This window comes from Bubalus kerabau, chromosome 23 (assembly GCF_029407905.1).
Source record: "Bubalus kerabau isolate K-KA32 ecotype Philippines breed swamp buffalo chromosome 23, PCC_UOA_SB_1v2, whole genome shotgun sequence".
NCBI classification, from domain to species: Eukaryota; Metazoa; Chordata; class Mammalia; order Artiodactyla; family Bovidae; genus Bubalus; species Bubalus kerabau.
Genome location: NC_073646.1, coordinates 19,878,330 through 19,893,059, shown reverse-complemented (window position 1 = coordinate 19,893,059; position 14,730 = coordinate 19,878,330). Strand labels below are relative to the sequence as shown.

General features: G+C 41.3%; 1 protein-coding gene across 1 annotated transcript in view; it reads left to right on the top strand.

Annotated features, from left to right (window-relative positions):
• DNAH3 (dynein axonemal heavy chain 3) overlaps positions 1 to 14,730 on the top strand; it is a 242,515-nt gene that overhangs the window by 68,982 nt on the left and 158,803 nt on the right. The window contains exons 22-26 of the mRNA XM_055562073.1: positions 560 to 739; positions 1,419 to 1,555; positions 4,481 to 4,682; positions 6,841 to 6,933; positions 10,710 to 10,820. Of these exons, the coding sequence (XP_055418048.1) occupies positions 560 to 739; positions 1,419 to 1,555; positions 4,481 to 4,682; positions 6,841 to 6,933; positions 10,710 to 10,820 (723 nt within the window). The remainder of the gene's footprint in view (positions 1 to 559; positions 740 to 1,418; positions 1,556 to 4,480; positions 4,683 to 6,840; positions 6,934 to 10,709; positions 10,821 to 14,730) is intronic.

Genomic DNA, 14,730 nt, shown 5'->3' with positions numbered 1-14,730 from the left:
ACGTACATAAAGCACTTGGACCATCAGTTGGCACAGAGGAAGCCTTAAAACTATTATTGTTATTGTTGTTTTTTAAGATGACCCTGAAAATCAGGATATTTTTTTAAATTCCTTTTTAGGCTTGTTTTTTCTTAATTATTATTATTCCTTTTTAGACTTTTTTTTTTATTATTCCTTGTTTTTTTTATTATTCCTGTTTTTTTTTATTATCCCTTAAAAAGTTAAGGTGAACCTTAACTTTTTAACTATCTCTTTCAGGATGCTTTCCAGTGTAAATTTTTTAAACAAGCTTGTAGCAGAGCTGACGCTTTCAGTTAATTGGCAGCATTGTTGTTGTGATTATTCCACTAGGAACTCTATAAGGATAAGGAATCTTGTTTTCTCTTTCACTGCTGTATCCACTTTGCCTACAAGAGTGACCAGGACATAGGGGTCACTCAGTATTTGTGGAACAAGTGAATGACTGAATAAGTTAATGAATACACCATTTGTTTAGTCAGTGGGTCTGTGATGCATAGTGGCATGTTAATGATTCAGATGTGAAATGCTAAATTTGCAGAAATGGGAAGAAAAGCTAGTTCGTGTGCAGGAAATTTTGGATGCCTGGTTAAAGTGCCAAGCCACTTGGCTGTACCTGGAACCAATCTTCAGTTCAGAGGACATCATAGCCCAGATGCCAGAAGAGGGCAGGAAATTTGCCATCGTTGATAATTACTGGAAATCACTTATGTCCCAAGCTGTGAGTTTTCACTCCCTAGCACATCTTACCATCAGGAATGTGGGATGCCATATAGATGTTCCTCATTATGCAGTCCTACCATGTCCCTTGAAATCTATAAGTAAACTGGATTTTACCTAAGCTGATTTTTGCAAATTCAATATCTTTATAATTTTTAAATTTCTGGTTATTTGTTATTAAAAATTCAAACATGGGAATAGGAAATATTAAAATTAGTGGCCTTTTGAAGTCCCAACTTCATAGAGGTAACTATTTAAATTTGGATAATTTAGCTCCCATTCCTCATGAAATATAAGACTTTATTTGTTACAGGATAATGTAATAAAGCTTATAAATCAAGAATAATTTTAGAATTCAAATAATTCACTATATTCAGTTACTCAGTTATTTAACAAATGTTCGAGGGGCCAGAGCAGATAAGTATAGAATATCATGGTCTGATTCCATAATCCCAGTAGTTAAAATATAATTGGCCTTGTTGCTTTTAGGTGCCCAACCCCAGCCCATTTAATCATGGACAGAGCAAAAGGGTATTGTTATGAGCAGTCACCCTTGTGGGATTAAGAGGTGATTAGGCTAGGAGGGTCATTAATCGATGCACTAGTTACACACTCATTACAGTAATCAGTCTCAGAATCTGGGAACCTCTTGATGATTATCACCTTTTTATGGAACCCAGGTGAAAGATACCAGGGTTCTGATGGCAGCGGACCAGCCACGGATGGCTGAGAGACTTCAAGAAGCCAACCTTCTGTTGGAGGACATCCAGAAAGGGCTGAATGATTACTTGGAGAAGAAGAGACTATTTTTTCCCAGGTATCTAGTATTGTTCTCTTGTTTGAATTTGCCCTCTTGATCCACATATTGGTAGAATTACATTTTTCTTTTTATACTGAGAGTTGGCTTCTACTCATCTATTCCATAAGCTTCTTTGATGGCTCAGTCAGTAAAGAATCCACCTGCAGTGTGGAGACCTGGGTTCAATCTCTGGGTTGGGAAGATCTCCTGGAGGAGGGCATGGCAACTCACTTCAGTATTCTTGCCTGGAGAATCCCCATGGACAGAGGAGCCTGCCAGGCTACCACCCATAGGGTTGCAAAGAGTTGGACACAACTGAGCGACTAAGCACACAAGCACACACACACCTGTCCCATATTCTTTAGAGGTTTTCCATTGCCCAAAAGACAGCTCTCAGGGGTAAGGCATGTCTTCATAGTCACTATTTAGAGTGAGGTTGAATGGACACCAATGGAGCCAGCATGGTCAGACACCCAGTTAGAGGGGTATAGTACTCAAAAGCCTGGACTTTGGAGTTAAGCAGACCTCATAACCACATATGGCTATCCAGCACTTGAAATGTGGCTAGTGTAACTTAGTAAAATTTTAATTTATTTAGTATTAATTTTTTAAAGGTAAATAGCCACATTTGGCTAAGGGCTTCAGTGTTGGATAACACAAGTATAGCACAGATAGTGAAAAAAACCTTGACTTGGAAGTACAAAACTTTGTTAAGAGGAAACCTTTGAAATATGAGCTTCTAATCATATGCCCACTAATGCTTTTCCTAATAAAAACATGAATAATAGCCAATGTTAATACAGTATTTACCATATGCCAGGTCACCACTTTAAGTGCCTATACATATTATCTGATTTAGCCCTTACAATAATCCTATGAAGTTGCTAACACTGTTTTTACCCCAATTTTACAAATGAGGAAACAAAACTTGCTGAAAAGCATAAGACTGGTAAATGGACAAATTCAGGTAGTCTGGATAAGACACTCAGTTATTTAAATTTTCTGAGCTTCATCTTCTCCCTAAGTTAATTAACTACATACACAAAGTATCAGTATTTCTTTGTGTATTTTTATGGAATAAAAGTAAGCACTCTAAGAAAAGACTTTGAAAATGTTCTTGATAGTCACATGTTTTAAATGAATTTTATCTTGAAAATACAGAGTGCTAAATAATATTTTTAGTTTTAAATTATACAAAATACTAATTATTACTCTTATGGCCATTGAGCCTTATTCATTGTCACACATGATGAATTCGTAGAGATCACCTATTTGAATTTCACTTGGGAGTGGGAGAAACTGACATCCTAATTAGATTATGGTTAGTCAACCAGCCAACAAATAATTATTGAGTTATTCCTATCCATTCAACCCTCAGTTACAGTGTGTTAATTTGCTTTGCTGCATAACAAGCCACCTCCAAACTTAGAAGTTTAAAACAGCAACTGTTTACTGAGCTAACAATTCTGTGGGTTGGAAAACTAGGCAGAGCTCAACTGGCCTCATCAGGGCTCACTCATGTTGATCGCAGTCAACTGGCAGTCTGTCACCTCAACCACTTGTCTGGTGGTTCTCCTGTTGGCCAGGGCAGCAAGGATAATTGGGCCAAATGTCTTTAAACCTCCAGAAGGCTAGCCTGGGTTTATTCATATGGTGATGGTTGCAGTGTTGCCAAAAGCAGCAAGAGTTGAAACTTCAAGGCTTCTTGATGTCTAAGCTTGAAACTAGTACACATTCATGTCTTCCAAAATCTATTGGCCAAAGCAGGACTCAGAGCCAGCCACGTTTCAAGAGATGTGAAAACAGACTTCACCTCTTGAACAAAGAAGTTACAAATATCGTGGCCTTTTGTAGATAGTGAAGGACAGAAAAGCCTGGTGTGCTGCAGTCCATGGGGTCACAAAGGGTTGGACATGGCACAGCAACTGAACAACAAAACATACAGTGAAAACTGTCATTATATGATCCTTCCATTACTGAACTTAAAACCTAGTGGTTACTGTAGAGATTTATCCCTAGAACATTTTCTGAAAGTTTGCTGTCCCTGCCTTTAAGGTCTAAGTAAGAGAGTGAAGGGAGAAGGCAATGGCACCCCACTCCAGTACTGTTGCCCGGATGGAGGAGCCTGGTAGGCTGCAGTCCATGGTGTCGCTAAGAGTCGGACTTGACTGAGCGACTTCACTTTCCCTTTCCCTTTCCACTTTCATGCATTGGAGAAGGAAATGGCAACCCACTCCAGCGTTCTTGTCTGGAGAATCTCATGGATGGAGAAGCCTGGTAGGCTGCAGTCCATGGGGCCACACAGAGTTGGACATGACTAGAGCGACTTAGCAGCAGCAGCAAGAGAGTGAAGCTATCTTATTATCTCTAATATAAAGCATGATAAAGCCCTCTGCACATAAATAGGCTCATTATTAATGTGCACTTATTTCCCACCTGTAACATTTTCTAAGAATAAGGAAAGATAAGGAAGTTTTCTTTCCTCCTGCCCAGTAGTTCTCAACACTGATTGCACATTAGAATCGCAGGGATTTTTAAAAATATAAGATCCCAGATCAGTATTGGAATCTCTGGGAAGTGGAACCTTGGCATTGAAACCTTTTTTCCCTAAACTCTGCAGATGATTCTAAGCTGTAGACAAGGTTAAGAACCACTGCTCTGTTTAGATGTCTTTCAACTGATATCAACTCCTCACACACAGCCACATAAAACCCACATATACCAGCTTTCATCTTTTTTTTTTTTTTTTGCTCTAAGTCAAAACTGTATCCAGTCTCTATGCCCTAGATGAAAAATGGTGAAGGGGAGTTGACCTTAGATAAGGCCCTAGAAGTAGCTGGTGTTCACTAGAGTGTCATCTACCTGACGGGGAGTATCACTTTTGTTGGGAACAGAAGCTCTTAGAAGAGATTCTAGTAGCCATCTTGCTTTGCTTTGAAATAGGTTCTTCTTCCTATCAAATGATGAGCTGCTGGAGATATTGTCAGAGACAAAGGACCCTCTCCGGGTGCAGCCACACTTGAAGAAGTGCTTTGAAGGAATTGCCAAGCTGGAGTTTACAGACAGTCTGGAGATTGTGGGCATGATCAGCTCAGAAAAAGAAATCGTTCCATTCAAACAGAAAATCTACCCAGCTCAAGCCAAAGTAATTCCATTTACCCATTTTTGAGTTCTTTTCTTTATAACAGCAAAACAGAGAGAAGCAGATTATATGTTGGTTAAGCATTTAGACTCTGGTTTCAGACTGAGTATGGAACATTTAGATTCCATAACTTAATGAAGGGGTAACTTTGGGGCTTCCCTGATGGTTCAGCAGGTAAAGAATCTGCCAGCAATACAGGAGACACAGGAGATGTGGGTTCGATCCCTGGGTCAGGAAGATCCTCTGGAGAAGGAAATGGCAACCAATCCAGTATACTTGCCTGAAAAATCCATGGGCAGAGGAGCCTGGCGGGCTACAGGCCAATGGGTCGCAGAGTCGGACATGACTGAGAGACTAAGCATACAGCACAGCCGACTTTGGGGAACTAATCTTTCTGGGTCTGCTTGTTCATCTCTAAGATGGAGATTATACTGCAATTCACTTGGCACCCTAAATTTGTGGAAAGATTTCAATAAGATTTGATGTGGAGACAGTAGCAGGAACCAGATCCAAAACAACTAATACTGTTTAAATCCCCATGAGCAGATCTAAATTCAAAGAGATCCAGTCAGATCAATAAACTGTCCAGTAGGGGCAGGTGTTTTTAAAGGTCAATAATACATCATGGATTTAATGCCATTTAACTCACATTTTTTATACATGTGCCCTTATATAACGAGTAAAATGTAAGTTACCTCCGCTCTTGCTGAACATGACAGCACCTCACAGTAGAAGTAGCCTAGCGTTCTTGGCCTTGCTTGGTAGACCATTTTTGCCACCCACACATTTAAGTTTCAGCAACTAGGAATCACACCTTGGAACCAGACACCAGCTAGCTTACAAGCACTTGAAGTCAGCAGGTACAGTTACCTGAAACTCTAACACTGACTCTCTCTGCTAAGTCACTTCAGTCATGTCCGACTCTGTGCGACCCCATGGACGGCAGCCCACCAGGCTCTCCTGTCCCTGGGATTCTCCAGGCAAGAACACTGGAGTGGGTTGCCATTTCCTTCTCCAATGCAGGAAAGTGAAAAGTGAAAGTGAAGTCGCTCAGTCGTGTCCGACTCTTGGCGACCCCATGGACTGCAGCCTACCAGGCTCCTCCATCCATGGGATTTTCCAGGCAAGAGTACTGGAGTGGGGTGCCATTGCCTTCTCCCTAACACTGAATAATATGCTGCACATTCTAATTACCTGTAGAGATTCTAAAAACTCCATTTTCCCTGGTTGCATCCCATACCAATCAAATCAGAATGTCTGGGAGTGGGGTTCAGGAATCCATAACTTTTAAAGAACTCCAGATGATGCCAATGCTCAGCAAAGTTTGAGGACCCCTGGAATAATGCAAGAATTAAAACTGTTCAATTAGAAGTTGACAGTTTATTTTATGAACTTGTAAACTAAAAAAATGTACCACCTAAAAGTTGAGTTCTGTTTTATTCAGCATACATTCTTAGGATGTCAAGTTAGGGAGGCAGCATCTCAAGTAAGCCTGAGAAAACTGCTGGAGGTTGGAGGGGAGCCAGGATATTTAGGAGTTTTGTGACTTCTGAATGTCAAAAGATTATTGTTAATGAAAGAAAACCAGATAGCACAAGTTAAGGAATTTATTGCTTTTCTATGTATGAGAAGATGCAAGAGTCTGGGCTCACTGAAATCAGTCCTTTGATATCCACCTCAGCTATCTGGGGCCAGTATCCTGTGTTTTCACGTCCTGAGTTTCCTCAAGCTGCACCTTTGGGGGTGACTGCAGCTTGTAGGCAGGTATTCTTTGTCTCCTTCCTGAGTTCCTTCAGGGCTTACCTTCAGGGGGTACCAGGTGGCTGCCATTGCTGGTGGCTGCAACTTCTTTTATTTACTGACATGACAGGCAATATCTTATTTCTCAGTCTGAAGTATAAATGTGTCAGTTGTCTCCCGTGAATTTGTCTTTCAGAAAATGTGAAAGAAATGTATGTTAAAAAGTCTCTATTGTCCCTTTTTTGAAACATACACTTCTGAGAATACAGTAAATAAGTTTAACTAGTTAAAGAATATTGGCTTGAAGGTGTACAAACCTTTGACCTCCCTCCAGCCCTTTGCTGAGAGAAAGCTGGCCTCTGCCCATGGTCCCTCCCTCCAGGCTTGGTTAACTGTCCTCTCTATCTGTCTCAACCTGCAGGGCATGGTGGAAAAATGGCTCCTGCAGGTGGAACAGATGATGCTTGCCAGTATGAAGGAAGTTATTAAACTTGGGATTGAAGCATATGTCCAGGTAAATGAAAACTGGGGTATACATGCCAGGATGTTGGTACACCAAGAAAAATTTGGCGGCCAAGGTTAAATGGAAGCCTGTCTTCCACTAAAACCCATCCCTCTCCTGATAAATAACACCTGACCCCTCTGGGCCTCTCTTCTTTTTCCCTATAAATCCTGGGACAGTATATATAGTTCTGAATATGAAAGGTTTACAGTTACAAGCAGCCCATACCAGTATATCCTATGAGCCAGAACCCTTTGATTGCTGTGGGCCAGTCCTTTCTGTGAAAATAATTGATGGCAAGAGGTTTATTTAGAGCCCCTTCCTGATTAAGCATCCCCTCCCCTAGGTTTTTCATTTAGCATTGCACATGCCCTGTTTACTTTAAAAAATTGCACAATGTGAAAATTGCAAGGTAAGTTTTATTTGGGGCAACAAGAAGACTGTAGTCTGGGAAATGGCACCTCAGATAGCTCTGAGAAATTGCTCCATAGAGGTAGGGGGCAGGTCAGTATACATGTAATTTCGGTGAAAGGGGAATACATGCAATCAAGCACATATTTTTTCAGGTTTCTGCTAGTCACAAGGAGCACTCGTCACCATGAAGGGTATTGGTGCTTTTCTAGATGGAAGGAGATATAAGAATTGAGCTGATAAAAATGGCTCCTGAAAAATGTCTATCTGAAGACCCGTGCTGCAAGTTTTTCTCCGAGCACAGAGTGCCTCATTTCTGCTCTCCACCCTGAATTCCTTTTAGGGGATGCTGAAAATCAGTAGCTGCAGCAGCACATGATTTAATCTGTATAGAGGTAGATGGCAAGTGGCAATTTGTATATGACACTCCAAAGGGCACAACTCATTTAGCTCCCAAAGCTTTAGGTGACTTGTATAACAGAAGGTGTAAGGGAAAAGAACCTGTCACAATTACTCTTAAGTTTACTGTTGGCAGACTAGATCTTTCAGTTCAGTTCAGTTGCTCAGTCGTGTCCAACTCTTTACGATCCCATGGACTGCAGCATGCCAGGCTGCCCTGTCCATCACCAACTCCTGGAGCTTGCTCAAACTCATGTCCATCCAGTCGGTGATGCCATCCAACCATCTCACCCTCTGTCATCCCCTTCTCCTCCTTCCTTCAATCTTTCCCAGTATCAGGGTCTTTTCCAGTGAGTCAGTTCTTCATATCAGATGGCCAAAGTGTTGGAGTTTCAGCTTCAGCATCAGTCCTTCCAATGAATATTTAGGAGTGATTTCCTTTAGGATTTAGTGGTTTGATCTCCTTGCAGTCCAAGGGACTCTCAAGAGTCTTCTCTAACAGCACAGTTCAAAAGCATCAGTTCTTTGGCACTCAGCTTTCTTTATGGTCCAACTCTCATACCCATACATGACTACTGGAAAAGCCATAGCTTTGACTAGATGGACCTTTGTTGGCAAAGTAATGTCTCTGCTTTTAGATTGCTGTCTAGGTTGGTCATAGCTCTTCTTCCAAGGAGCCTCCCATCAGGAAGCTTCCATAAGCCTCTTATCCTTATCCATCAGAGGGCAGACAGAATGAAAACCACAATCACAGAAAACTAATCAAATGGATCACATGGACCTCAGCCTTGTCTAACTCAATGAAACTATGAGCCATGCCATGTAGGGCCACCCAAGACGGATGGGTCACAGTGGAGAGTTCTGACAAAGCATGGTCCACTGGAGAAAGAAATGGTAAACCACTTCAATATTCTTGCCTTGAGAACCCTGTGAACCCTTATGGCAGAAAGCAAAGAAGAACTAAAAGAGCCTCTTGATGAAAGTGACAGAGGAGAGTGAAAAAGTTGACTAGATCTTTAGTCTCCTCTATTTTAAGTGTTTCTAACTTTGAGGCCCCACCCCTACCGCCAGGACTTTTTCCATTAAAGAAGGAATATTCAATTAACACCTTCCCACTGATGTACCCAGGACTGACACTGTTGCCTCTCTCCGTAGTATTTGTATTGTGAATGAAAAACCAAGTCCTTTGTCCCCCGATACATTATAAATAAAAAATTAAGTTAAAGAAAAATGGCTACCTGCATGAAGTTATTTCATGCAGTTGCATCTATAGCCAGACAAGCTTTTTCTGTGAAGAGCCAGATGGCAAATGATTTTCACTCTGCAGGCAATATACACCAATCACAACTATTTATCCTTGCCTTTGCAGTGCAAAAGCATGCTTAGATGATAGGTTCAACAATGGCCTGACTGTGTTACAACCTAACTTCAGACATGGCTTTCAAGCCATAATTTGCCTATCTATGGGTAATTTCTATCTATGTACAGAGAAGTTTAAAAAAGTTAGGGGGTGTCATGGCTATGAAAATTGTGGAGCAGTATTGCAATATTATGTAGTTATCAAAAAGAGTAGTTATATAAATACTTTCTGAACAACACCTTGATTATAACTGTGTAAAATCCCTAGATGGGAGCATTAAAAAAAAAAAAAGAGTTATTGATTGAAAAAAATGCACAACATTGAAAATAGCTCCATTACCATAGTCCTTTATGTCTCAGCATAGGAAAAAAACTCAGCAAGAAGCAAAGTGATAGGTAAAAACTAATTTATTAGAAGAAGATGCTTGTGAGGCTTACAAGTGGGCAGGCAAGAGGATACCACGCCCCAAGAGCCTACAGGGCCACAGTTTCGTAATCAAAGAAAAAGTGGGTAAAGGAAGAACTTCTTTGTCTTTATCAAGTAGACATTGTGCTTCCATCATCAGCTCCTCCTTCAAGTTGGGCAGGGGAGATTTCTTGTCCCTACATGATCAAGCTAGCTCAAACAACACACATTATTGTTTTTCATGCATGCAGAGAGCATGTCCTAGGGGTTGTTAACGTACTGAGCTCACTGAGAAAGATGTGGCTCTCATGCCCCCATTGTTTTATTGTTTGGGGCATGTCTTATGCTTCTGTTGCATGGTTTTGTTGCTAAACAAGCTGCTTGGTCTTGTAGTTAAGCAAACCTGCTTTCTTGCATAGTCATTAACTTACAGGGGTCTCCCATATTTATTCTACTTACAATCCCCTAGTGAGATTAACTATTTAATCACCCACTTTGTCCCTGTACCCTATCCCTGTTACTGTGAAAGTTGTGAGCTGAGTTTTATTTGGGGCAAAATGAAGACTATAGCCAGGAGACAGCATTTCAGATACCTCTGAGAAACTGCTCCAAAGAGGTAAAGGAAGGAAGGTCAGTGTATATATGATTTTGGTGAAGGGGGAGTATGTGCAGTCAAGCACATATTATTTACAGAAGGTTTTTTCTAGTCTCATGAAGGTTACTGCTAATCACAAGGAGCAGATACCACCATGAAGGATTTTAGTGTTTTTCTAGATAAGAGGATTTGCAAGAATTGGGCTCATAAAATCATCTCCTGAAAAGATCTATCTGAAGACCTGTTCTGCAAGTTTTTCCCAGAGCATAGAGTAACTTATTCCGGATCTCCACCCTGAACTCCTTTCAGAGGGGTGTTGAAGGTCAGCAGCTGCCACAGCTCATAATTAATCCTTGTAGATGTAGATGGCAAGTGCCAATTTGTAGGTGATGGAATTAATGAAATTGTTGGTGAGGATCTTTTTATTTTTTATAAAATTCAGGGAGGAAGACATAAATCAATAATCCCAGAAATGTTAAGACTTGTGTGTAACCTTTGAGGCTGGGGATGACTTTTGTTTTTGTTGAGGGGATAAGATTGTGGTGGATATTTTAGGAAGTCAGTTTAAATCACACAAGATGAACTGACCCTGCAAACTGCCCTCCTGCGCTTTCCCAGGTCCCCCGTAATCAGTGGGTCTTGCAGTGGCCTGGCCAGGTGGTTATCTGTGTCTCCTCCATCTTTTGGACCCAGGAGGTTTCCCAAGCCCTGATTGAAAAGACCCTACCGGTAAGTGAGCCTGTCATGAAGCTTATAGAGGAGATTTAAGCTAGATTATGATTTGAATGACATATAATTAGAGTGCCATTTTTCTAAAGGAAACATAAATAGCCCCATGGTGTCACAGAAGTCAGGGTTTGCTTCAGGACACATGCTTGGAATTAGGACTATCCTCAAGTTCTGTAGTGCAGAAACTCTCACACTTGTTCCTAGATAGAAATTCTAGGCTAAAGTATCTTAACTTTTATCAGCCTTTCCTTCCAAGTTGCCAGCCTGACAGAATTTCTACCAACAGAGACCTCTTCATCTTTTTCCTGTGCCAAGAAGCCACCTGGTCCTGTTTTCCTCTCTTCTTTCTCCACCTTATCCCTTTTCACCACCCCCAGTCCAACACTCACCCACCTCTAGCTTTTTCTTCAGCTTTCTCTTGAAACCATGAATACTCAGGTCCTGCTTATCTTCAGATACAGGCACGTATTTCCCCTTAACTCTGCCACTAATGCCTATACTTGAGAGTTCAGGACCTAGATGGACTTGAGTTCAACTTCTGACACCTTCACCTGTTAGCTATGTGACCATGGGCAAGTTACTTAACCTGAGTCTCAGTCTCCTTGTCTATAAAATGAAAGGAATTATACCACCACACCTTACTACTGTGCAGGGTTAAATGGGATGCTGGTAAGTTATTCAGTATTAAGATCATAGGCTATAAACCCCACAGGGAAAAAGGCCATGTCTGGTTTGCTCATTATTATATCTCAGGGGTTTATTGCAGTGCCAAGTAGTTGCTTGATAAATATTTTTTGACTGAGTAAATGGTAACTCCATTCCCAACATTTTTACCATGGTGTAATTTTCTATGATTATCGCATCAGATCTGCTGTTATTCCCCCATATATGATTATCTGGGAGCCAGAATATATTTTAAGTTGCTATATTTTGCTTTATACATTAAAATTAGAACATTAGTATTTGACCAAGTTACAATTTTTGGCAAGGGAAGAAGCTTCGCAGAGATCATGGGGGAGGTCAAGGCAGGAGCAGGGTAGTCACCAGTACCCCAAGTTCCCAGCACAATGGGGCAGGAGGCCAAGAAGCACTGTGCACGCCCTTCCGGGCAGCCAGGCTTGCAGAGCCTGGATCATAATGCCGAGGAACTGGAGGGGAGGAAAGGAGGGGCCAGAGCTCAGTCAGCAGAGGGCCATGCAGGCAGCAGATTGTCCCCATGTTGGCCAGCAGCAGAAGCAAGGCCAGGGAGCCCTCCACTCCTGGGCATCCTCCAGCCTTGGCTCCAGCCTTCTGGAGACCCCCTTCCTAGCAACTCCAGCAGGGCCTTGGCTCCACGCCCCCCCGGGCAGCACATTGACAGACACCCTGCAGCCTGTGAAGGTCTACACACTAAACATGGACCAGCAATGGGACAGCCAGGGCACCAGGCATGTCATCCAGCTACATGGAGTGGCTGAAGGCATGTCCTTGCTAGTCAAGGCCTGATAAAATGTGGTACCTTCCAGAAAGGAATGGCAAACCATTTCAGTATTCTTGGCTTGAGAACCCCATAAACAAAATGAGAAAGCAAAAAGATGACACTGAAAGATAAGCACCACCACCCCCAAGTCAGTAGGTGTCCAATATGCTACTAGGGAAGAGTGGAAAAACAACTCCATAAAGAAGGAAGAGGCTGGGCCAAAGTAGAAATTTTATTCAATTGTGGATATGTCTGGGGATGAAAGTAATGTCCCATGCTATAAAGAAAAATATTGCATAGGAACCTGGAATGTTAGGTCCATGAATCAAGGTAAAGTGGATTTTGTCAAGCGGGAGATGGCAAGAGTGAACATCAACACTTTAGGAATCAGTGAACTAAAATGGATGGGAATGGGTGAATTTAATTCAGATGACCATTATATCTACTACTATGGGAAAGAATCCCTTAGAAGAAATGGAGTACCCCTCATAGTCAACAAAAGAGTCCAAAATGCAGCATTTGGATGCAGTCTCAAAAATGACAGAATGACCTCAGTTCATTTCCAACAAACTATTTAACATTATAGTAATGCAAGTTTATGGACCAACCGCTGATGCCAAAGAAGCTAAGTTAAAAAGTTCTATGAAGACCTACAAGACTCACACACACACACACACAAAACAATGTTCTTTCATCATAGGGGCCTGAAATGCAAAAGTAGGAAGTCAAGAGATACCTGGACTAACAGGCAAGTTTGGCCTTGGAGTACAAAATGAAGCAGGGCAAAGCTAACAGAGTTTTGCCAAGAGAACACACTGGTCATAGCAAACACTTCCAACAACCCAAGAGATGACTCTACACATGGATATCACCAGATGGTCAATACTGAAATCAGATTGATTATATTCTTTGCAGCTGAAGATGGAGAAGCTCTATATAGTTAGCAAAAACACGACCAGGAGCGAACTGTGGCTTGGATCATGAACTCCTTATTGCCAAATTCAGACTTAAATTGAAGAAAGTAGGGAAAACCACTAGCCATTCAAGTATAACCTAAATCAAATCCCTTACAGTTATACAGTGGAGGTGACAAATAGATCAAGGGATTAGTTCTGGCAGACGTAGTGCCTGAAGAACTATGGATGGAGGTTCATAACATTGTATAGGAGGTGGTGACCAAAACCATCCCCAAGAAAAAGAAATGCAAAAAGGCAAAATAGTTGTCTGAGAAGGCCTTACAAATAGCTGAGAAAAGAAGAGAAGTGAAAGGCAAAGGAGAAAAGGAAAGATACAGAGTTCTAGAGAATAGCAAGGAGAGATAAGAAAGCCTTCTTAAGTAAACAATGAAAAGAAATAGAGGAAAGCAATAGAATGGGAAAGACTAAAGATCTCCTTAAGAATATTGGAGATACCAAGGGAAAATTTCATGCAAAGATGGGCACAATAAAGAACAGAAAGAGCAAGGACCTAACAGAAGGAGAAGAGATTAAGAAGAAGTGGCAAGAATACACAGAACTGTACAAAAAAAGATTTTAATGACTCAGATAATCACAGTGGTATGGCCACTCAAGTAGAGCCAGACATTCTGGAGTGTGAATTCAAGTGGGCCTTGGGAAGCGTTAGTACGAACAAGCTAGTGGAGGTGATGGAATTCCAGCTGAGCTAGTTCAAATCCTAAAAGATGATGCTGTTGCAGTGCTGCACTCAACATGCCAGCAAATTTGGAAAACTCAGCAGTGGCCACAGGACTGGAAAAGGTCAGGTTTCATTAAAATCCAAAAGAAAGGTGATGCCAAAGAATGTTCAAATTACTGTACAGTTGCACTCATTTCACATACTAGTAGGATTATGTGCCAAATCCTTCAAGCTAGACTTCAGCAGTACATGAAGTGAGAACTTCCAGATGTACAAGCAGGGTTTAAAAAAGGCAGAGGAACCAGAGATGAAATTGCCAACATTTGCTGGATCATATCAAAAGCAATGCAATTCCAAAAGCAATATCTACTTCTGCTTTCATCAATTATGCTGAAGCTTTTGACTGTGTGGATCGCAACAAACTGTGGGAAATTCTTAAAAAGATGGGAATACCAGGCCACTTTACCTGTCTCCTGATAAACCTGTGTGGAGGTCAGGAAGCAACACTTAAAACAGGACATGGGGCAACAAACTGGTTCAAAATTGAGAAAGGAGTATGTCAAGGCTGTATATTGTCAGCCTGCTTAGTTAACTTATATGCAGAGTACATCATATGAAATCCCTGGCTAGATGACTGGAATCTAGCTGGAATCAAGATTTCCAGGAGAAATATCATCAGCCCTCAGATATGCAGCTACTACTTTAACAGCAAAAAGTGAATAGGAACTAAAGAGTCTCTTGACGAAGGTGAAAGACTAGAGTGAAAAAGCTGCCTTAAAACTCAACATTCAAAAAACTAAGATCATGACATCTGTC